Source organism: Thermobia domestica, chromosome 13 (genome assembly GCF_964235325.1).
Source record: "Thermobia domestica chromosome 13, izTheDome1.hap1.1, whole genome shotgun sequence".
Taxonomy (NCBI): domain Eukaryota; kingdom Metazoa; phylum Arthropoda; class Insecta; order Zygentoma; family Lepismatidae; genus Thermobia; species Thermobia domestica.
In genome coordinates, this window is record NC_137466.1 from 105,942,327 (window position 1) to 105,968,444 (window position 26,118).

The window sequence follows — 26,118 nt, forward strand, 5'->3', positions numbered from 1 at the left end:
ATTCGCAAAAACTTCAGTAATATTATTATTATTATTATTATTATTATTATTATTATATTAAATTTTTAAGTCGCCTTAAAATTAGGCAAAACTTACAGAAAAATCGGGATTTCGGGGAGGGGGTCTGGACCTCCAGAACACACATCTGCAACCAAAATTTTCAACGAAAGCGTTCCTCTAAAATTTCATGTAGAAAGTATTCTACTGTACGTTTTAAGGAAAATAACTGTAATAAAAATAACTGAATATCAATGAAAAGTAAGGTATATAACAAACTAACTTAGGAAATGCAGTACTTATAAAAGCTTTGCTACAAAGACACGTACACAGACCATAATTTGATAAGCTCAAAAATACAAAATACTGTTTAAGATTCATTCTACAGAGCAATTGTTACTTAAAGAATGGACATACACTACTTCGAGAATCAAGACGAGAAATGTTTACGATACTTTTCATCTCTTCTCGATTCTCATCGCTAAAGCATTTGAGTTAGCTTTGTCCCATCTTGAAAGTAAAATATTCCTTCTCGTCTCGATTTGGTTTGTTTTGCTTGAGAAACGAGATGAGAAATTCCTCTTCTCGTGGGCAACAGTAAACAAAACTGGAATGTTCTTGCCAAATGTCACGTTTCTGCTTGTAATGATACCTGAGCGATAATAAGCTCCTAACTTAATCTACGAGACTATTATTATTATTATACCTCAAGATTTGGTAGTTCAAGTATTGAAATATCTGAGCATTCAAAATCTGAAAGTAAAAAAATGAGTGTGATCGCCGATCAATCGCCACCAAAAATTCTAAAGTAAAAAGAAACATGCCTTCCGTGGATCCGATCCGACGACCTTTAGATTACTGGTCGAGCGCCTTGCCCACTGAACCACGATCACTACACAGTAAAAGATTCGTCCTTAGTATGTTCACATTAGGTTTCTTTGCCTCCGGTTACATTTTTTTGTTTCCAAAGGTCTTTCGTATTTCTTTTATGGTGGTCTAAATCAATAATCTTCGGATAGTTTCTATTAATAACGAGTTGTTTTGAAACCTTTGGTTCTCAATTTTGTTTCTTATCCACACCTAACTACAGATATGACAAATTTAATTCTCATACTCTGTATTTGGTTTCAAAGAGGTCCCCATTACCTTGTCAAGGACTTATATCCGCCACTAAACAAACGTTTGTTCGACGTAGTATTGAAGCACAAGGATCACATTGTCAGCTCCAAATTCAAATTACTGAATTGTTGCCTTCTATTTGTTTTTTTAAAAGAAGCATTAGGAAAAAGGAATCATAAGATAGCTGCGACGGAGGTTTGAACCCGACTCCTAATGATTACATTAATGTTCAAGTACGTTATCCACTCACCCAAACTTCTGTAACATATCTCGGACTAGTTGTGATACTTTTTATGAAGTTTTGATTCGATTTTTTTTTATTTTTACAGCTTGTCTAAACTGCAACATTAAAATAAATGTAAATAATTTTATTCATATTTGCTACTTGAATAGCTTTTTCGTTTCCGTTCTTTCTCCCTCCAACCATTATTTCATGACAGAACTCAAGTTGGGAGACTTCGGCAGTAGTGAAAGAATAGTCGAGGCACTAGGTTAGAAATCCGGCGGTCATGGGTAATCTCCTCAAAGTAAGCTTAATACTTTTAACTTGTTCTTGCAGGGTATGATGATCTGTTTGCTCAGTTCTCCACCTAGAGATGAGATGCAATAGTCATGCACATGCTAACCGAGAGAGAGAGAGAGTGCAGACATCTTCAATTGAAATATTATCCGACACATTCATCGATATTCATATTTGATTAGGTTTTACTTCATTTTTATTTATCCTTCATTAAGAAATTACTGTTCTGGATTACTTATAATATAGCAAGATAGTGAATGATATATTATGGAGTATTAGAAGAGAAATCGTATTCTTTTGATATCGTATATACCTCTAATAAATACATGCTTGTATCATTAATTGGAAATTAAATTACACAAACTGATGTGCAAACAAAATATGAATATTTGTCATATTTAAAACATATGACATGCTTTTTACTGATGCAGTGGTTTTCGCAAATTGAATTGACACGCTGCACATCTTGTTTTTACTTTCTTATTTTTTTCTTTTTCCGTTGTATTTCTTTTTTCATTTTCCGAACACACTGGAGACTAGTAATATAACTCCAGAAAATATTCTTGTTAGGTTTAATGTGTAAATGAATAATAATAATAATAATAATAATAATAATAATAATAATAATAATAATAATAATAATACATTTAAAAAATAAAAACTACGATGGTTTTGCTGATAAAAAATATTCTCGCGAAACAAAGTTGGGAGTTAAATGATCTGGATCTGATATTTTTTCTTATAGTTTTAGTAGAGATATTAAAACTGATAAAAGTGAGGGTAACTTTGAAGTAAATAGTGTAAAACATTCGGAGATTTTAGAAAATGCTATAACCTGTGAAATGAATGTTTGACCAACATTGATTTTTCCTTGGTATATCGAAAGTTAAATTCAAATTTATCTGTAACTCTCTCATGATATCAATCGCACTGTAAATACTAAACTGTGTATTCTAACCGATTTTTGTTCGTTGCAGGGGTATGGATATTTTTCTATTTTTTTAAATTTGCTACACTGACACGTTTCGAAAAAACTAGTGCACTTGTAGTACGCCTTATGTAGTTCTCAACCAGCGAACCTTAACAGTATTGTTGGTTGTCTAACGATGCAGGATATGAAAATTGGAAGCGTGAATGCACTTTTGCTCGTGTGTATATTATAAACTTATGTGGGTCAATCCATACGAAGTGGTCCAGACGTTGTTGCTCGACCACCTTCGAAAATTATAAAACTTTCAGTGTGTGAGGTCAATGACATCATTCACGTTATCGAAGGTACAGTCCGCAGCAAAAAACCTGCAACATGAGCATGTAACCAGGGAATCAACATAACGTCTAAGTGGCACGAATCACGCCAGGAGAAACCTTGGCGGCCTCCCGTGCACACGTATTTTGGAGCAAGTCTTCATCGTTTCACAATAAACTTACATGCTCATGTTGCAGGTTTTTTGCTGCGAACTGTACAAGTGTTCCTGAATGGTGGCCATCTTTGTTGTCGGAGGAGTGCCATGTTTTGCATTTACAAGTGTTTGCGAAAACTACAATTACTCAGGACGTACGTATCAGACGAACTCCAAACAAAAACGAATGTTTAGAGGAGAGACTAGGGTACGTGCAGAATATATACTCTTGCTTCTAAATAAATATGCAGGGTTGCAAACTAATTCATGGAATCACTAGAAAAAGTACAGAAAATTACACTTTTGAAGGAGCTGTATTTTGGAATGGCATAAAGTGGGGGGTTCATAAGTTTTGTGCTGAATACTATTGCATGTAAAGAGTCTGGAGAAATATGGCATCGTAGATTTATGGGGGTTCGTAAGTTGGAGTTTGTGATTTTGATGCCCTGTTTGGAGCGTAATATCTCAGGAGGGCAAAGTGCTTAGAAAAATTGCTTAGGCCACAAAGTAATTCTGTATGTGAATAAACTATTGCGAAAAAATCATGACTGATATTACATGGAGAAAAAAGTGAGGACATGGTAAAAACGCGGAAAAAGCACACGCGTGTCGATGCTCATAGCCCGGAAAAATTTAAATGTTTTGATATGTTTCATGCTAGGTCTAAAAAACTACGCATGGTTTAGCAATTAGGCCCGCTTTTGTTTCTGTTCAGTTGTGCAAAAGCTTGAGTGGCGTTTGTTCCATCTTTCTAGCACCATGATCATTGCCAAGTCTACAGAGTGGACAATTTATCTTGACCATCCGCTATAACGGACAAACGAAAAGAGAGAAAAGCGAAACTTTGCACGAATCAACTGTAAGAAGGGGGATCTTTGTATGTATTAAACAGACTCAATAGTGTTGCCAACCCAATATGGTTATATTTTTTTCAAATGTCACTACGTCAGATTATTAGATATTTCAAATCAACGTGTCAAACAATCTTAAAATACCATTTTTATTATTTAGTGTTGCAAACTAATGATGTTATAGTATCACAAACATCCAAAGTTCGGAAGCTTCTAACTCAAATACAGCATAACAGAGATGTACACGATAATGCATATCAAAAGCATTTTAGTGCTGGATACTATGGCCATGATATGACTTGTTTCGAACGAATAGGAACGAAGTTAGTACCAGGGCTTAACATTTTTTTTGAAAGCATTTATTTCGAAAAAATGCTAAGTATCATATCTTGTTACTTGTATAGTTTGTAATGGATATGTAAATTATTTTGCCGTTTACAGCACTTCGATATCTCAAACCGTTCCAGAGATAAGATAAACATTGCTAAAGTTTGCAACACTGCTTAAATCGTGTAATTGCGAGAACTTATTATTACAAACACTAAAAGCTTTGTCTGTAATGCTATAGAGAAGGGAAACAACAATTATTTTAAATATTTCCCACAAATACGCCATTTTTATGTGGGATATATAGGTAAAACGCAACCTTGTAACATTAACTTCCGCAACTGGGATTGGATTTCAATGATACTTTGCTGATACATTACGTGACTTAATACTGCGGTCCATTTCGACGATGGGTGTTGTATGTGAGTGCAATGGGGAGCTAACCTCCTTACAATATAGACGTGGCAATGATCATAGAGCTAGAAAGATGGAACAAACGCCACTCGCAAGCTTTTGCAAACAAAAGCGGGCCTAATTGCTGAACCATGCGTAGTTTTTGAGATCTAGCATGAAACATATCAAAACATTTAAATTTTTCCGGGCTATGACCATCGACACGCGCGTGCTTTTTCCGCTTTTTTTTACCTCATCTCCTCACTTTTTTCTCCACGTGATACCAGTCATGATATTTTCGCAATAGTTTATTCACATACAGAATTACTTGTGGCCTAAACAGCATTTTTTTTAGCACTTTGTCCTCCTGAGATATTACGCCCCAAACAGGGCATCAAAATCAAAACTTCAACTTTCGGACTCGCATAAAACTGTGGTGCCAGTAGTATCATAGGTGTGGATATTTCTCCAGACTTTACATGCAGTAGTATTCAGCACAAAACTTATGAACCTCCCATTTTATGCCATTCCAAAATACAGCTCTTTTAAAAGAGTAATTTTCTGTACTTTTTCTAGTGATTTCATGTATTGGTTTGCAACCCTGCATATTTATTTAGAAGCAAGAGTATATGTTCTCCGTGTACCTCAGTCTCTCCTCTAAACATTCGTTTTTGTTTAGTGCTCGTCTGATTCGTACGTCCTGAGCAACTGTAGTTTTTGTAAACGCTTGCACACGCAAAAATTGGCACTCCACCGACAACAAAGATGACCGCCATTCAGGAACACTTGTGCATAAGACAACGTGAATGATGTTACTGACCTTCTCATACACAAGGTTCATCACACTCCAATTTCTATAATTTTCGGAGATGGTCGAGCTACAATTTTCCTAATTTTTGGATCACTTCAGATGGATTGACCCATGTGGATCTTCCTCACCCCATATCCTGCGGTTATGAATGTGCACCTTACCTGACGCAGGGGTGCCCACAAGGGGGGGGGGCATGACGCAAAGTGCGTCATTGAAATATTTGGGGGGGGTAAAAATCTGTATAAATATGTTTGAGGGAGTGTAAAAAATAATCGAAAAGAAGATTTTTTTCATGGAAGAACACCTATGGGTAGACAATTGGGGGGGGGCATGACGCAAAGTGCGTCATTGAAATATTTGGGGGGGGGGGGTAAAAATCTGTATAAATATGTTTGAGGGAGTGTAAAAAATAATCGAAAAGAAGATTTTTTTCATGGAAGAACACCTATGGGTAGACAATTGGGGGGGGGGGTGCGTCATGGACATAAGGGGGGGTGGGCACCACTGCCTGACGTATGGAAGGTGGCTTCATCAGAAAAAGCTACCCTTTTAAGGATATTGTCCTCATCAATGTGCAGTAACATTTGAACAGCGAATTAATATCTGCAAGGCGTGTCATTAAACTGAAACTTCTGAACAACTACTAGGCATAACATTCTATTTTTTCCTCTTTCCGAGAACCAAAATCGGACGATTCTATCACTATTGGTTCTCGAGCTATTCACATTTCTTATTGGTATATCTTCATCCGCACATGCTGCGTACATTAGGATATTTTGTCAACCTCCGAACGAACGTTCTAACGTTTTAGCACAGAAAATAGCCTATGAACTTCCTTCGCTCGGTACAATCAATTTCAAGATCTTTGAGTCACATAAATACTGAAATTTTAAAAGGCATGCTTTTAGAAGAGTCGATATTAAAAATCTTTCTCTTAGTTCCCAGTATGGGTTACTACTAATTTAAAATGCATAAGGTTATTTGAATACTATGAAACATCAGTATTATTTTTGCATTAAAAAAAAATCTTCCTGCCAGAAAGTGGTGTTCCTACGAAATTTATGTTTTTGTCCAACATCCCACGAATATGCTCCGAAACTAAGGAAGTCTGTGAGGAGTGAAATGGTGGAATGAAGGTAAGAGGAAACGGGAAACACCGAGAAAACCCACGCACACAATGTATGTCCACCATAAAGCTCACTTTGTGCAAGGTAGGATCGAACCACGAATATGTACCAGATGTGAGTACTACCACTAAGGCACTCTGGCTTCTTAAGTCATATTAGGTCGTAATTTAAAAATAAATATATTTTTATTCCCATTAGTTAACTTGCAATAAGACTTCTTAAGAATCAGTTGGCTACACAAAAAAAAAAAAAAAAAAAAACTTATTTTCTGAAAAACAAAACTTTAACTGCTTCACTGAAAGAATGGTTGTTTTAAGAGTGTCAGGGCAGAAAAAGAGCATCGTAGTATATGCAGCAAAATGTATTAACGTCGGCCCATATCGGTTCTTCAAACTTTAATTTCGTACATGTTCTAGTATCTTCTAACTATGTCATGAAGATTGTAATACTGACAGTGTAAGTAAATGTCACTCTACTCTGTTTCTTGAGATCTTCAACTCTTTCGGAAATAAAGACCGGTTTTCCTTGCTTGCGCCGCACAGTGGTCTACACACCCTTCAAACCTGGTCAAAACCTCAAAAATCGAAATTAACACAAATATGAAAGACCTTACACATTTAATAAGGGAAGACGTAAGGTTTTCCAGAAATTGGTAGGTTTTCGCGCAGCTGCTAAGAGTTGAGCCTACAGTTAGTACCAATGTGAAAGATTAAAGTCGGTGGAAGAAGGCCATGTATCTACCCCAGTAGCAGACGCAAAGTTCAAGATGCGAAAACAAAATGTTTCGTTATTCGGCGTCAACAATGATTGTGCAGAACATTGTTATACATTCATCGTTCACGACACATACATACAACTCTTACTGTGTGCTGAATGTGAAAGTAGAGGATGTTATTTGTTAGAGGAAAAGACCAATTGTTGCCTGTTTTTGCCCATCTGGTTTGAAAGGCATATTTGTATGTGAGTAGGGTAATATTTTTGCGAGTAGTGTTTAGGCTAATGACTGTTTTTCCTTGTCACTCTCGAAATGTCATATAAAACAACACGAAGGCGACTTCTACAAGTTCTGTGGAATGAAGAAGGAAACAAAGACACCAAAAGGCAACATCGGATTGGTTTCCTTGAGAAACAAACGTCCACCGAATTGACTAGTAAAATAGCACTAGTCAATTCGGTGAACGTTTCTTTATCATAGCAACCATCCGATGGTGCCTTTTGGTGTCCCTGTTTCCTTCTATATTCCGCAAAACTTGTAGAAGTCGCCTTTGTGTTGTTTTGTATGACATTTCGAGAGTGACAAGGAAAAACAGTCATTAGCCTAAACACTACTCGCAAAAATATTACCCTACTCACATACAAATATGCCTTTCAAACCAGATGGGCAAAAACAGGCAACAATTGGTCTTTTCCTCTAACAAATAACATCCTCTACTTTCACATTCAGCACACAGTAAGAGTTCTATGTATGTGTCGTGATCGATGAATGTATAACAATGTTCTGCACAATCATTGTTGACGCCTAATAACGAAATATGTTGTTTTCGCATCATGAACTTTGCGTCTGCTACCGGGGTAGATACATGGCCCTCTTCCACCGACTTGAATCTTTCACACTGGTACTAACTATAGGCTCAACTCTTAGCAGCTGCACGAAAACCTACCAATTTCTGGAAAACCTTACATCTTTCCTTATTAAATGTGTAAGGTCTTTCATATTTGTGTTAATTTCAATTTTTGAGGTTTTGACCAGGTTTGAAGGGTGTCTGGACCACTGTGTACCGTGCTGATTTCAATAGGATTTTGATAAGGTAGACCTTGGCTTTCGCTCCAAACAAGCTCACCGGACAGGAACGTGTTGGGAGGGCACTCGAACTGGCAGTGAACCAACAGAATACACAACATATATGGTTAGTCATCGTAGTTTACTTGAAGTTATGATATTGCTACTATTAGCAAAATAGTTCTAGATTTGAAATACCGTAAACTGGATATACTTTGTCTGGGTACTTTTAATTTTCAAAATTCCCATTCTAATATCTCCTAAGATTAGGGGGGTAATTTAATAACATTTCTCCTTGTTAAAATGCAATCCTCTTGCTTTCTTCTGAAAGCAGTAAACACTCAGTGTGACCAAGAATGATTATAGTACCAATTTTTTGATGCCATGCAAGATTTTTCATGATTGGGGTAACTTTAGTCCATTTGTCAAAATGACTAATTAATACACGAAAGTATTATTGTAGCACTGTATTTCAGAAGTAGAAGAGAAGAACAGGGTATTATTATAAACACATTGGTGAAATTATCAGTTTTTACTCAATTTCAATCGAACGCGAAATATCGTCTGATGAAAATATTTGTATTCTATTTGGTCTAGGAATTAATTCGTGCGGGTGGACAAGAGATGGCGCAACGAACGGAGCGTCCCACAGTTCCGTGTATCCACACATGTGTTGCAAACCCCTGTCATCGCGTATCGTTCGTAGTATAGGGCAGTGGATTAAAGCGTCAACAACACCAGTTTGTAGTTAAGTGAACATGGCGCAATTTGTGCCTGATAAAGTGTTTTTGCGGGGTGTCCTGCTGCATTACTTTAACATGCAGAAAAGTGCGACTGAAAGTCATCGTATTTTGGTGGAAGTGTATGGTGACCATGCTCTAGCTGAGCGAACGTGTCAGAAGTGGTTTGCACGGTTTAGAAGTGGTGATTTCGGCTTGGCAGACCAAGAGCGAGCTGGACAGCCAAAAAAATTTCAAGACGAAGAATTGACAGCATTGCTCGAGCAGGATTCGTGTCAAACGCAGGAACAACTTGCAGCAGCATTAGGCGTTGATCAAACAACAGTCTCCAAACGCTTGAAAGCCATGGGAATGATTCAAAAGATGTCACATTGGGTTCCACATGAATTGAAAGACAGAGACGTTGAAAGACGAAAAACCATTTGCGAATTGCTGCTTCAACGACAGAGCAGAAAGGGAAATGAAATGAAATCTTTGAGTTTTACGTCCCGCGGTTATGCCGGTTAGGCTAAAGGAGACGGTGATGATGAATAATGAATGAAATGGTGGAATGAAGAGTGGGAGGAAACGGGAGAACCCCGAGAAAACCCACGCACACGGTGTTTGTCCACCACAAAGTTCACTTGGCGGGGGCTGGGATCGAACCCGGGACCCCAAGCACCAGAGGTGAGAGCAGAAAGGGGTTTCTGCATCGAATTATTACAGGTGATGAGAAGTGGATCCATTACGAGAACCCTAAACGAAAAAAGGCCTGGGTGAAACCAGGTGAACTAGGTCCATCACAACCAAAACGAGATATTAACTATGCAAAGGTTATGCTGTGCATATGGTGGGATATGAAAGGTGTGGTGTACTATGAGCTGCTGCAACCGGGCGAAACTATGAATGGAGAACGTTATCGACGACAATTAATGCGTTTGAAGCAAGCTCTGGCCAGAACACGACCAGAATGGGAGAACAGACATGATAAACTTATTGTTCAACATGATAACGCTCGCCCACATGTCGCAAAACCGGTCAAAACCTATTTAGAAAATGTCGGATGGGAAGTTTTACCCCACCCGCCGTATTCACCAGACGTTGCTCCTTCGGACTACTACTTGTTCGATTGCATGAACAACGATTTGATTGGACAGCGGTTTACTTCTTCAGAAGATATCGAAACATGGGTCTCTGACTGGATCGCTTCCAAGGATGAGGACTTCTTTCGCCACGGAATCCGTACATTGCCTGACATATGGGCGAAAGTGGTGGCTAGCGATGGACAATATTTTTCTTAAGGTATTTATGTATTTTGTGTTTGTACTACAGCTTCAATGTGTGCGTACCAACCGCACGAATTAATTCCTAGACCAAATACTTAGGGGTGAATACGAAAAATCTATAAAAGAACGCTACAAATGTTTGAATACTTACCGGTAACTTAAAATACCGATATTACAAGCACATGGGTGAAATCACTTTGTTTAATTTAGAGGCAAACAAAAATATCGTTCAATGAAAATCTCTCTAAGTGGATGAATACTTAACGTCCGAAAATAAGAGCACCATATTCTTCATTGCGGTAGAGTACTTTAGCGGTACCATACTGCTCAGTTTTAGGAAGAAAATTATTGCAATTCAGGCACTGCATAATATCTTTTATATATATATATATATATATATATATATATATACGCTAGAGGGGGATTAACCTTCCTTATTACATCGCACTATTTGTACACCACTTCATCTTCAATATTGGGCCATTACGAATACAGAAAATGTGGGCCAATGCTACTCCACGTAATTAAACGCTTAATAGTTTGTGCGTAATTGAAGGAACATTTAAGGCGTTAGCTTATTAATATTCGCTAATGAACATTCTTTTATATTATATGTCACTTTAATGCAATGAACAAAAGTTGTGGAACTTGAAATATAAATGTTTACTTGCTAACAATTGCTAGCATTTTGCTTCCCACGTTCTGGAAACAAATCACTAGCTGCAATATTCATGTGTTCTCAATGTTGTAATACTTCGATCCATAACTTTTCTTACTGATAAAAACCATAATAACAATGTAGAAAGAAATCAAGTCATCTTTCTCCTTTGGGCCAAAGTATACCCAGTTTACGGTACAGATTATGTATAAATTTGCGATATAAAATTACAGTATTTTCCTGTATAGTAGCTGTTTTTGATCGCACACCAGTCAGTCAAATAAATTACGGTGTGCATACAGTAATATTATCATTCAATTTTCAATCCTGTGTGTGATAAAAACGCAGGGAAAATGAATCAGACCTAAGAAAATTCATAAGGATGATCTAGCGTCGTTTTATCGGACTTAGTCTCTGGAAGGCAGTCTGTGTTTTTGTGTCTAGAAGTGTACCATTCCTCGTACAATGTGGCACTCGGTTTTATCAGCGAAAATAGAGGAGGGTAATGGGGCGTTTACACTTAGTCGATTTAGTCGCACGACTAAATCGACTCGCTGCATTTGCCACTAAATCGAAGAAACTAGGCCGAATCAGATTGATGGATGTGTTCAATTATTTCAACCACAGAAAATAGAACGTCTTTTAATTCAGTTGCCAGTCTATTAGTTGCCTTCGATCAACAAGTGATTAAGTTGAAGACCCGTTTACACGGTCGATTAAGTTGAAAGTGACGTCAATTCAACTGAATCGAACGCAAATCGACTAAGTGTAAACGCCCCATTAGCTTCAAAAATGACTAAAGATGTAGTTCATCCCCGATGTTCGCAAAAACACGCCTGAACATCTCCAGCACTATCAATTCGTGCTTTCAAATCTTGAAAAATTGCGTCATTTACAAAAATCGTCTAGACAATAGGATGCTATTGGTCAGCTAATGGGGCGTTTACACTTAGTCGATTTGCGTTCGATTCAGTTGAATTGACGTCACTTTCAACTTAATCGACCGTGTAAACGGGACTTCAATTTAATCGCTTGTTGATCGAAGGCGACTAATCGACTGGCAACTGAATTGAAAGACGTTCTATTTTCTTCTGCTATAACACCGCAAATTGTACCAATTACTGCTTGCTTGGACATCTTTAAAATTGCCAGTCGATTTCGAATCGACCAGAGGAGGGCGAGTCGACAAGCAGCATTCAATTTCGGTTGAAACAATTGAACACATCCATCGATCTGATTCGGCCTAGTTGCTTCGATTTAGTCGCAAATGCAACGAGTCGATTTAGCCGTGCGACTAAATCGCCCAAGTGTAAACTCCCCATAAGGAAAAAGAGGATTCCTTTGATCATATTACGAGTTTCCAGTCAATGGAGCTCCACTTTGTATGTTCTCATCACCATTTTCTTTCGCCAAAGCGTTGTTGATGATGACATTGCAATTTGGCATTTTGATATTTAGACATTGCAATTTCACAGTGGATGTTCAGTTTACGCAACAAACGGCGACTATGTGGCAATAGGTTTTACAGGTGTTAAATTGCGTAGTCACTGTTGCCACATTTGCTCTACAGTCCTTGACAATCCTCTTGAATAATCGTTGTTGATTCTTGTAACTGAGGATCTCCTTCCGTCCCGCATTACTCTTTTCTCGATGTTTGCAATGAAATATGTAGACCGTAATCTTAGGCTCTGTTCTTCGCGACGCACTAGCTACTGTAGATACACTTACGCCAACTAACCGCCCATCTACAATCTGGTGTCTTTAAAATCAGATATGTGTCCCGTTATGCATCACCATCACCTGGGCGCATCAACATACGCCTCAGTCTACCCCGCCTGACGCACTATACAGGGTTTGTCCAAGAAGTAATGAGAGTCTATAAACAGGAATTTATTCATCCGATTTTAACAACTCCTTAAAATTCTTCAGAATAGTCCCCTTGGGCGTCGATGCACCGCTGCCAGTACGATTTCCATGGTTCATAGCTCCCTGGAAGTCAACTTCAGAAATGCCTTTTAAAGATTTGGTTACGGCCTTCTGGACGGCGGCAACGTCATCAAAACGGCGACCTTTCAGGGCAGTTTTCACTTTGGGAAACGGGACAAACTCTGCTTTACCTTCCACAACCTCCACCATTTCACGACAGTCAACTCGTCGTTATTTTTGTTCATCATTCAATATTTTTGGTACGAACTTTGCATAAACATTTCTCATGTTCAAATTCTCGGTTACAATATTGTGTACTGTTGACTTGTACATGTTAAGTTCTTCCGCTATTAATCGCAGACAACCGACGGTCAGAGTCCAAGAGTTCTTTCACCTCTGACACTTTTTCATTCGAAGAACTCGTCGAAGGGCATCCAGATCGATCTTTGTCCTAAACTGTCTCCCGCCAGTGTTTGAAGTCCTTATGAAAAAAAAAAAAAAAAAAAAAAAAAACTGGGCTTTTGACATATATCGATCTTTGTCCTAAACTGTCTCCCGCCAGTGTTTGAAGTCCTTATGCTAGCAAGAAAAACCTGGGCTTTCGACATATCAGTCTCCGTAGGTCTGCTCAATCAAGGCAAGAGTCTATGAAGCAGTTTTGACCAAGCGAACGCAGAATTTGATGGCGTATAGCTTCTCTATCGTCCGCTCCCTTTTTCGCTTATCCCGTGACCAAAACGATAAAACACACTTTGCGCAACGATCGATCCTCATTCTCTCACTGCTCAGAAGCGACTGTAGCGCGGTGCGATGCTTAGGTAAGACTCCCGCCCCCGATACCGCCCACTGAGAACGATTAGAGCGCTACGCGGCGGCCAGTCTCATTACTTCTTGAACAAACCCTGTAGACTATGTGTACCTACACAATTGAGGCGGAGCTTGTCCGTGGCCAAGCGGTTAGCGTACGCGCCTTTGGCGTGGGAAACCTGGGTTCGATTTCCGCCGGGAGCTCATGTGGTTCGGATTCCACGTTAATCAGTAGGTCCACGTCTCATATAGCCTCGCTGCTGAAAAGGACGCTAAACTAAAATCAACTCAACTCAACTCAACAACAATTGAGGCGCTCGGGCGAACATAATGGCAAGCGCTACTTCCAATGAAATTGAGTTAATAGATGGAATGAATTGTGATCGAATCACATGAAGGTACACTCATGTTCAAAATTATTGTCGCATGTCTATAAATATGTTGTTGTAGGAATAGAATTTGATAACGAATTCACCCGGTATTTCTTATAATGTTAGTATGTGTATAATCGGCAAAGACATGTATGTGGCAAATTTCATGTCAAAAGAGCAGTACATAAGAACAATAAAACTAAAATAAAATTTTCTTGTCCATTTAGCAACATTTTGTTTTACTCATTCTAATTTTCGCATTTATAATTCTTTTCCTATGAAATTTACCTCAAATATACATTTCCCGATTATACACATAGTATCAGTGTTAAAAGTACCCTGCACAATCATTATCAAATTATATTCTTACAAGAGCTTTAGATATGCGACAATCATTTTGGATATGAGTGTACGTAGGTAGTTTAATTTCGGAAATGTATCTATAGATTGCAGGAGAAGCTTATTTGGTATGTCATCGCATCGAATTGCATGATATTATCTACCTTCTTATCTAGTTTAGTCTAAAGTTCATCTCGGCCGCTGCTCAATTAATAACCACCAGGCACTGTATACACATTCAGTGTTATCCTCTCACATCCCCTGTGGTGCAACTACAGTTAATAATAATTCCATTATTGAATTATTACATCATTAATTCGTTTTCACACTGAATATGTAATCTACTGAGGATGCTATTATATTAAGCCGAATTTGAAGATGCCACTTACCTAGGAAATGCTATATTTTCACCAACGGTTGCGTTCGACCTGCTGGCCACCTATACTGACCATTGCCCAGCATCGGGGTTTCCATTGCAGAAGACTGCGTTGCAGCTGGACCATGGGCTGCATTCCTCTCCCCTTTAGAAGCGTTCCCAAACCGACGATTGTGATGACTGGACGATAGAACTGGCACCACTTGAGGAGTCCGAAAGCACGACAGTCCATTGAATTAGCATAATAACTTTTCATAGGGATGTCAGAGAAGGGAATTGCCGAATAGACTTCCAGGGATGCCTTGTCTTGGTACAGTTCAACCTGGTTCACGCTTTATCCGTACAACGCTGGGATTACATACTGGTACTTTTCAGTTAGGACATAAATCTGATAGTACGCATCATTGATTTTGACGTTTTGCTTCACCTTTCAGACACAGCTTGCCTCTGTATGACAAACAGGCCACTATCATGAACATGTTTGGGAAACACTGCACGTTGGCGGAAGAAAGTGCTTCGTCCTTGCGTCAACAGGTCTGCATGTAATGGCACGAACTTTACAACAGTTTGTGAAGTAAATCCACGCCTCATAAAGGGTAACAACAAACCTCCACCTATCATCGCGAGATGGAGTTCATACAGCTTCCTGTAGTTCCTTTTTCGCTCGGCCACATGTTATGGTTTCAGGACGTGCACACTACTCTTGCGAACGACCGTAAAGCGTAAATTCCTATGAAAGGTGCGGTTGATTGTCGCCCGCGGTGTGTGGCATTCGCTGGCCATCGCACACTCTGCATGGTAATTTTCGGACGTCGCCATACATCGAACGACACGAAATAGGAGCGGGGTCCTTCTCACGGGATGGTTTCTAGCTGCTCACAACGATGTGATGGACCCATGACTCTTGTGTCGCATATTTCCGTATAATACGATTCACACTGTCACGATCTATACGAAAATTACGCACTTTACGAATTTCTACGATACGTGACGTCGTGAACGTACCCTCGGATAAGGTTACGATTAACCCCTCCCAGAATCTGTTGAGTTTCGGCAACATTAGATTATGCTCAACGACACTGCTTTACAGCGTGACTAACGAAATACTGTTGCTTGCCTCGTGGCAATCTCCCGGCGATGGACTGCGCATACGCGGTACAGTTGCACAAAGTGAATCCATCTGTATTACCACGTTAACTACCAGCAATCAGCAGTTACGCAAGATATCTGTCCAGATCAGCCTTTCTCAATGCCTGTCACTCCTAATTAAAATCTCAATTGAAAACTGATTTTACTTCTATACTATATATATAATGAAATTTTGAACATACCTCCAATTCAGGATCGCCGATCCTGGGGGTGGAATAGTGGTCGATGCTTCACTTGACAAATGTTGTTAAGACAATATGTGACTATGAAACACTTATATGTGAACGTCCCTCCTCCTTCAGTTACGCAGAGACTGGTGTCATTGCCTGAGATAATAATCTAGTATTATTTGAGCGTGATATCTAGTGTCAAACCTTTCAGGGTGAAGAGGTATACCAAATTTTCTGCAACACAATTCGTTTCACTGATTGTTTCTTCCTAACACACACTATACGTATTGTGGGGTTTCTTCTCTTTTTATGGGAGGAAATATCACCAAAGTATGTTCTTTCGTTTTGTCATTAGGACGAAGTGGAGGCGATGACGGTACTTTCTTGAAAGATCTATGGATCAAAGTCTGAGATGATCCCGGGAATGCTTGTGAAATATTCGAAATGCCACATGCGGCTCATTGAGGTGAGTTGATTAAAATCTTTATCGTTCCATTCAGCAGCAAGGCTACATGAGACGAGGACCTACTGATTATTATGGAATCCGAACCACATGAGCTCCCGCCAGGAACACAAGCGGCTCGTGTGGGAGCTAAAGGTGGTGTTATCATCTCATGAAAAAACAAATCATTCACTTTCACGTCCCACGATTGTGCCTCTTAGTCTAAAGGAAACGGATGATTAAAGCAAGTGAATGATGAAAGAATTGGTGGAAATAATAATGTGGAACAGGAATACCCCGAGTAAACCCATGGACAGGATGTTCTTCAGCGCAAACTTACTTGGACGGGGATCAAACCAGGCACCAGAGGTAAGCGATCTACCATTGAGCCTCCCACAATCATTTAATCGAGCTATGTATCTAAGTTACGTCATCTGGAGGCAGAATATTTAGAAAATAGACCTTAAAGAATGGAAAATAAACATTGAAAGATATGTGGCTACTTAATAGGAAGAACATTAATCTCCATCTCTTGGGAGCTAGAACGAACTATGAAGAACTACTTAAAACATAAAACCTTCGCACGTACTCAAAGCCGATTTTAGTCTGACATGATCTGCAAAATACGTCAATTAAATCCGATCAGGGTCGGATACAGGAGCGAACGTGTTAAAAGAACTCAACAATTCTAGAGAAGTTTTCCTAAAAATATTCTGTGTAACTGTAATTATTGAGTTTTATGCCACGTTAATGAGAAAAAAAAGCCGTTACTGTATACATATTTATTCATACGCCAGTAGAATTAGGCATCGATTGTACACATAATAATGAATATTTACCTAATTAAAGTGGTTCTAATTACCTTCATCAACATATTAAAAGTTCACATAGTCCAACATGTGCTATGGTCATCATCTTGGAAAAATGACAGACGAAGACGCAGCTTCATTCGGTTTTGGCAAATTTCTAAAACCTAGCTGTTCACTTCCATGTAACAACTGATGACCGCGAGAAAATTTTGGGATTGATTTAAGCCGACTTTGCAGTAAGATTAAGGAAGTCTTTTTTAGATTATTGAGTTGTCCTTTTTATATATATATATATTCTAAAATTATGCACCGAAGTTAAGGGCCGGTGGTGAAGTTGATGAATGAAGAAAGCTGGAGAAAATGGGAAAACCCCGAGGAAACAAACGCACATGGTGTTTATCCACTACAAAGCATACTTGGTAGGAGTTGAGATTAAATCAAGAGACAATTTTAAGTACTGATTATCAATGGCAATATTCATGTAAATGTTATTTAAAAATAATTTATATTCTCTTTTCCCTTCCATGTAACAGCCAATATTATTTTCAGGAGTGATGTAAGACACGATGTCACATGTGACTTTTTTAAAAAGTCAAAATTTAACAATTCAGCAACGGAAATGCATTACAATTTCATTCTACATTGATAATTTATTTTTCTAAAAATTTGATGTCTTACCTTGTATTTTCTTGCCTTCCCAACTGCGACAATTTAATTCGGAGCACCTTTCAACTTCCGGGTAAAAGCTTTAATTTGCAATAGAATTGAGCGTCCCTTTAAGCAGCAAGGCTATGATATGGATTTCAAGTTTAGGGTAAGATTTGAAACAAAGAGCTCTCAACGGGGATCGAATCAAGATGCTATCCAGCGCCAAAGGCATGTACACTAACTACATAGCCATGAGGGAGCTCTTTATTTCAAGTTTCGTGATTTACATAATGGATTTCTTTTTAGAAAATCTGATTTAAATCAATCAAGATTGTCCTTGACAAATGTGTTAAGTTTACCACTTATCTCAACTGTAGGACTGAGTTGAATTTCTACGTTGTAATAACAGAAAAATATAAACTGTAAGATCTGTGTAGATTATTACATCGTTATATACCTTCAAGACCAGAAATGCATATTTTCGAAACAAAATGATAAATAAACACACTGTTATGTCAACATAAAGCGTACAGAAAACAAGTTAAGGAATCGAATAAAGAAAACCACAGTCATTAAGTGAATCTGTGTATTTTTTCGTTTTTTTAATATTTTAATTTTTCATATTTTTCCACTGCACTAAGTGCTAGAAGGAATAAATTTACACAAGAACTGAAAGTGATTTACATTGACGAAAATTATGAAGCTGGGTAATACAATGACAAACCCTTCCAATGAAATAGGTGTCAGTTTTTCCAGCACCTGGTCTTTCTCTGCTCTACGCAGAAAAAAAAAATCTACAATAAAACTCACTAGCAGCAACCTACAACTTCCAGTTCATACTAACACTTTTACTTTTTTCACTAGCTCCTTTCTGCAAAACAGCAGAGAACCAAGGAGAATCACAAACTTGCTACTTTTCTTTATATATTAAAGACTGATTCTTTTTTGCGGGACCAACTTTGACAGGTCCAACTGTACAAAGAAAGGTTGACTAAAATATATTTACACGAATTAATTCTTGTTCCACTGCAAACTGTTACATCGGATGATAAATGATAACATGAATAGTTCTATGTGTAATGCAATTCCTTGGATTTTGTATGAATCACCATTACCATTATTAATGCTGAATACGAAGTCAATAAAATGGACAGTTTTATTTATATATATATATATATTTATGTATAATCTTTTAAATACGGACTGCCATTCACGTAATATGAGAATCAGAATCTTAAATCATGCAAAACAGTAGTAGTAGTTTTAAAATTAAACATAATTATGTTTCGAAACAACTCTGAACAGTGATAAATGTAAAAATGAATAATGAAGGTTTAAATGTCAATTTACACAACGTAAAGGAACATGAAAACAATGTATGTTTGTGATACTCCAAATAAAACAAATTTATTCAACTTACAGCATTAACATTTTTTTTGTTTTTAAGGAAAAGCTCTTATAAGCGTATTAGTGCTGGAGAAATACATACAAAATCTACTTCTAGCTACTCACTTGTTAGTGAGTGCAGTTCTAATGTATTATTTCCATTTTTTTTTTTTCTTTTTTAATGTTCTTACACATTGCTGCTTTACTTCATACAAGTCAATACCTTACAAACATACATCACACACGCATTCTGAAATCCACATACATACATATGATGCTCATACATACACAAACGTACCAACCAGTAAATCAGTCTCCTTTTTCTGTTTCTGGAGTTTAAATACTACATGTACACTACGTTTCAAGGGGACATCCTCACACTACCATGGAATGGTTTGCCTACAGTTACGGTATTCCAAGCATGTGAGACAATACCTTTGCTCTTATAAAGAGTACATGAACATTTAACATAAGCAGCATTTTCTGTCAACAGTTGGTCTATATTCTAAACTTATAGGCTTTATATTAGGAGACTGAATGATAGCACTGGACCTCTGGTGGAAATTATTATTAACAGGAACATGTTTGGTTAAGGACTTCAGGTACTCAGCTGAAGAATGTAAATTATTTTACCCTTTATTTCTTCCAACAGGCTGACACAACTGTTGACATTATAATTGCTTGCAACATTTGAACAGAAGTATACACCAGTACAGTGCATCAGAATCTAGAATATACCACAACTTCTATAATTCAAGTTCCTTCTGTCTTCCTACTAACAGGAGTGTTATACGTAAGATTGTGTTTCACCCCTGAATTTGCGACTCATATTTTAATTACTGGCAGCAAAACATGGACGCATTTGTATCTATCATAATTCTTTAAAATTCAAGGCATTATCACGTGTGCATGAGATGTAAAACAGCATGCGGCTTTGGTAAAAATTAACCACATTGGCCATACATGCTGATCTATTACATCGTGTATGCATTTTATTCACATGACTTTATCCATCAGACCCAATTTCACTCTCGTGATCTCGCTTGATTTTCCTATCTTTTCGCGAGTTTGAGCACAATGCCAGCTTTCGCCTTCTCCTTCTCTTCTCCGCCTTCTATGGTCCATTCGGGATCGTTTGGATCTTCATCCCCAACCGCAGACTCCGTACTATCCGTATATGGGGACTCGGGGAAGCTTTCCTGCAATATGAAATTAACTCGTTTCAAACTAGTTAAAATGATCTTTAATTTTACATGTGATCTCCACACATATGTAATTCGAATCTTTAAGAATGCCTAACAACTGAAATATTCAAAATATACAGATATGCAAAACAATGGAAAAATCTTAAAAACTTACCTCTTTAACCCTAAAAATCCCATTGGGTGGGTGGGTGAATGGGGAGGATTTTGCCCGTGCGTTAAAACCATCAATGCTTTTGTAGGATAAAATGTTTCTCAAGAGCTCTTGGTTTTCCACATTGTTCATTTTAATGTAATGTTCACGTTTGTTAGTTTTATAACAGCATCTATTTTATATATACAGTAAATCCCGTCAACTTGGCCACCTCTCTAAGTTGGCTACCTGCCTATCTTGGCCTAGTTCGTCTTGAATCTGCACTTTCCCATAAAACATTCATTACTTACTACTCCGTAAGTTGGCCACCTATCTATCTTGGAAGTTGGCCACACTGAAGCAATGCTTATCCCATGATGATAATGATAAATTTACCTGCGTATCTTGGCCACGCAAAATACCGTTTTGTTATTTTCCTTGACTCTTTCGTATTCCCATATGAGAGGCAGATGGTCTGTATTTGTGACTGGAGAAAAGAAGCATGGATTCCCGCGATTTGCTCTTGGAGGTCAATGGACAGAACACTACCCTGATAAAGGGGTGATGAAAGAAGATTTGAATATGAAAAAGCGCGTACAGGAATTCAGGAAATGGTTGTACGTATTTGTTTACCTGTCTGTTTTGGTAAAACCATTAGCTATATCAGCTCCTCTCATTAGTGGCGGGCTTTAATGATTCCGGAAAATTTTCAAGGTTAAAACTAACCATCTCAATTGTCAACTATTGGCACCTGACGGTTTGTCAAAAGGTAGCGGAGGTTTTGAAATATGAATTCCCTCAAGATTTTCTCAAAACATCTTTTGCTCCGAGGGAAACATTTGTAGCTCATTAACAAGAGGTAGTTAACTACAATATTAGAATGTGCATATCTGCCCCCCCCCCCCCGCCAATAAATAAATAAATAAATATGTCTAGAATGAACCACCATTCAGTAACAACTGAAAAGAAGTAATATAAATTGCATGTGAATTTCTCAATTTATAACAACTTTTCTTGTTTTCAATCTGAATAACTCAGTGTGCTATAATATTAATTTCGATGAACTGCGTACATACACTTGTATTTCATAGTTGTTTGTGTTATTGTGTTTTCAATCCGAATAATCCAGTGTACCAGACTAGTTTTTAGGAAGAGAAAGGTACGCATATATATTAAACATACTATAGTAATATTTTCTAGTACTGTATATTTTTATGATTACTCTACAAACTGTGTTCAAAAAGTTTTGCACAGTGGTCTCTAATTTTTTTTATTTGTTGCAGGAGGAGAATGAAATTTTTTGTGAACATACTTGGAACATTTAGCTATAAATTGGTATATAAAAGTATTTTCTTTTATTTACAGGTGAGCAATAATGGACCGTGAAGTAGATGTCAGGTTGCGACAACGGTCGGTGATGGAGTTCCTCTTCAAGACCGGCGATGACTCTGCCACACCGATTCACAGGAAGTTGCTCCCTGTTTATGGGAAGGACACATTGGATCGCAGCAGTATCCAGCGGTGGTTGCAGAGATTTAAAGAAGGTGATTTCTCTCTACTGGACAATCCACGATGCGGTAGACCATCGACGGTAGTGAGTGATGTGAATAAGGGGACAATTAATCAAATCATCCAAAATGACAGTTGTGTGACGACACGACAGCTTGCTCAAATGACTGGTTTGTCATTGGGTAGTGTGGTTATCAGTGGTACAGTCACTAGGGTACAGAAAAATCTGTGCACGTTGGGTGCCTAGATTACTGACAAGAGAAATGAAAAAAGATGAGGAAGGATGTGAGCGAGGGTCTCATGACGACCTTTACTGAAGAGTAGAAACAGTGTTTTCACGGCGTCATTACCCACGATGAAACATGGTTGTTTTTGTCCGAACCTGAGAGCAAAATACGTCTGAAGGTCTAACTGCGCGGTAAAACATTTGATAGTGAGAAAGACCTTATTTCCTGTGTCAAGCGAGTGTAGAAGTCAATCCCCAGAATTTTACCAAAGTGCATTTACACCATGGAAAGAACGTTGGGCCAGATGCGTCACAGCTCATGGAGGCTACATTGAGTAGGCTCAGTGTATAGCTAAATGTTCTAAGTATGTTCACAAAAAAAATTCATTCTCCTCCTGCAATAACAATAACAACAAACAAACACAAAAAAAACCACTGTGCAAAACTTTTTGAACAACCTTTGTATACACATTATTTATAAGTAGCTGTCGTGCCACTGCTTATCAAAATTTTACAATAAAGTAATACTAGAAGTCCTCTTTTAAAATCACACCAATCACGCTTATTATCTGTAAGTTGGCGACCTGTCTAAGTTGGCCACCTATCGATGGAACCGACGGGGCCAACATAAACAGATTTCACTGTATAAAGAATAATTTACCTGGTGCAGGCAAATCTGATCTCCCCTTTGGACCCTTTTTGATTTTGTCAAAACTTTTTAGTGCAAAACCAACATTGCTCTTCTTTTAAGGCTTACCTCGTGACCTATTTAAATCGCTTAACTTACAAAAGCGTGTTAAATTTTATTCTAATAGTAGACGTAAACACACCGCCAAATCAAAACGGACGTTCAGATGCCCCTGCTTTAATAATGAAAGCAATGTCATATGTGTAATCATTTATGATAAATGTAAAGTATAACTACTTCAAAAGTTTTCTGTTATTAGTTTAGTTTAAAAATGTAAACTTAAAATCAATAAATATCGTGTACCATGTGGATTTGCTGGAGGGTGACACGACGCATTGTCTTGGAAGATTACACTATTTTCCAGTTTGTCAGGGCTCTTTTCGGTAACTGCCGCAATTTCAATAATGACCGAGCTGAACGTTTGGTCTTTCTTAATGAACTCTCACAACAGCTTTATCTGTGCATTCCAGAAAACGGATGCCATCACCTTTCCTTCTGAAGTCCCACACCTAAATTCTTAGATGATACGATGTGCAACGTTTCAATTGCTTCGGTATTGTTGGTTTCCGGCGGGTCGAAAAGATGTACCCATGTCTTATCCTAGGTGAATAGACGATTCACTAAGTTCATTTGTGTCAGCAAGAATACGGGCCAAGTGAGCCTCTGAAAGCTGAATACAGTGTCGTTTCTGACCGACTATGAGATTTCACGAAACACACCGAGCGGGTACATGCTCTGTTGATATTTTCACACCCTAGAATATTATTTTGATAAGTCACATGGAGAATTCACAACGATGTACTGTCGTATGTATGGACATTGAGAATTTTTATTTGTGCAGTTTAGAAACCCAATTAAGAAAACTTAGCCAATAACCAACAAACGATGTTGTCTACAAGGATTCAAATAAGCACAAGTTATGTATTTAAGCTACTTGCAATTTTTCCAACATCGGTTTGGCTTATTCGCTGTCTTAATTTTAAAAGAATCGATCGTTATGTTAGAAAAAAAAACTAATATGTATTTCTTAATATGTAATTCCAACCTTTAAGGGACAGAATCAGCAAGCTCTAGTGAATACAAAAATTTCCATCGAAGTTCACACTCTCGATCGATTAGAATGCTGATAAAAGCATTACTGATTCGCATCCACGCTATTATAACACAAATGATTTTTCGGAGAGTTGGATTTAAGGTCTGAAGAGAGAAAGACTGGATATTTGCTCTTTCCATGTAATACACGAAAATACACGAGTCACTAAGTCAGGACAAGAATGTGTTTCGAACACAGGGCACGAACTTCAAGTTGATTTTCACAGAAACAGGAATTCGATCTCAATTCAAAGAACAATTTTTCTCGAGATGATGTCGCTTTGATTCGTTTGAGTCATTGTCATATCATGACTTCTAACAACAGAAGAAAAGCTCGAACGGCAGACAGACCACTGGAGATGAAGCCGCGCCCTCACGTGAAGCTCTCAAACTTGAAATATGAACCATGTTACAAAAGAAGCCTGCTATGCCACTCGAGTCAGTGAACTTTAATATTTCCAAAGTGTGAACTCCGGACGTCATATGTAGAAAGTATTTCTTTATTCACAGCTCGCACTAAGTAACTTTGCATGCAAAAGTAACAATTATAAATTAATGTTCACGCTGCTTACACTGCTCTGCATGCATTGTGATGTTTTCAGACTAACAGTTTCTGAACTGGATATTTACACTGATTTCAAATATGTGATCAGTTTTTTTCTATCACGTCAGGTTTTTTGAGAATTCGACATATTTAAAGATCATGGTTTAGTGGAAAAATTACTTATGTCCATGTGAAAACTAATAGAAAACATGAATATATTCTAGTAATTGCTAGAAAATTGACATCAATTTTGCTATGGGCGAGTCCTACGATGTCGACTTTTACCTGGCACTACTTTCTCTTGATACAGACAGAAAACATGAGATCATTTCTTTTTCTGTTGAACATGGATCAGTGGTTTACTACCGTGACGTACCAGGACTTATAGAATGGTTTGGTGTGACTTACAATGCATCTGATTGGAGACTTTTTATCGATTCATCGAAATCAAGTTTGAAAGGCGTCTTACTTAACAATGGCGATATCCTTGGCTCTATTCCTGTTGCATATTCTATTCATATGAAAGAGACATACGAAAATGTTAAGTGTTTGTTAGATTTGTGAACTAAAAAGAACACAAATGGCTTCTGTGTGGCGATTTTAAAGTTATAGGCCTCCTTGCAGGGACTTGTTACAACAAACATCCTTGTTATCTCTGCCAATGGGACGGTCGTATAAAGGGTGAACAATGAGTTCGAAAAGAATGGCATTCCGAAAATCTCCGTCACCTGGCGTGAAGAACGTTGAACATGAATTACTCGTGAGGCGTTCAAAAATTTCATTCCCTTTTCTGCATATCAAGTTAGGCATCATGACACAGTTAATTCGTGCTCTAACCCTTTCCGGATCCTGGCATTTTGGGCTATTTTTTAGACTTTCAGTCAAGCAGTTACTGCATCGTCACTATTTATCCTAGGATCATGGTTCATACCTCATTCTCTTCAGAATAGAGCTGGCTTTCGAATGCTATCACTTGCATGCCCATACCATATACCAGGAGAGGAAAAATTGATGTCGAAGGGAAAATTTTTTTTGTCCAACTTTGGGCCCCCCTGTGTGAACGTAGAGACCTCCAAAAAATCTGATAAATAGTACTTGGTAAACTAAATGTGTGTACCAAATTTCAAGTTTCTATCTTAAATAGTAAGGGCGGGAGAAATTTTATCAGGAATTCCCACAATGCCCCAAATTACCGCAAAACACCGTCTCAGGGAAAAAAATTTCCTGAGACATCCCTAATTACCCTAGGGTCATGTTTCGCCCATCATTCTCTTCAGAATAGAACTGCCTTTCAGACGGTATGACTCACGTGT

General features: G+C 38.0%; 1 protein-coding gene across 2 annotated transcripts in view; it reads right to left on the bottom strand.

The window, feature by feature from the left end:
- Positions 1–18,597: 18,597 nt before the first annotated feature.
- The window catches only part of nsl1 (non-specific lethal 1), a 192,548-nt gene continuing 185,027 nt past the window's right edge, over positions 18,598–26,118 (bottom strand). For both annotated transcript variants that reach the window (XM_081736215.1, XM_081736216.1), the window contains one exon: positions 18,598–20,610. In XM_081736215.1, the coding sequence (XP_081592341.1) occupies positions 20,464–20,610 (147 nt within the window). In that variant the 3' untranslated portion in view covers positions 18,598–20,463. The remainder of the gene's footprint in view (positions 20,611–26,118) is intronic.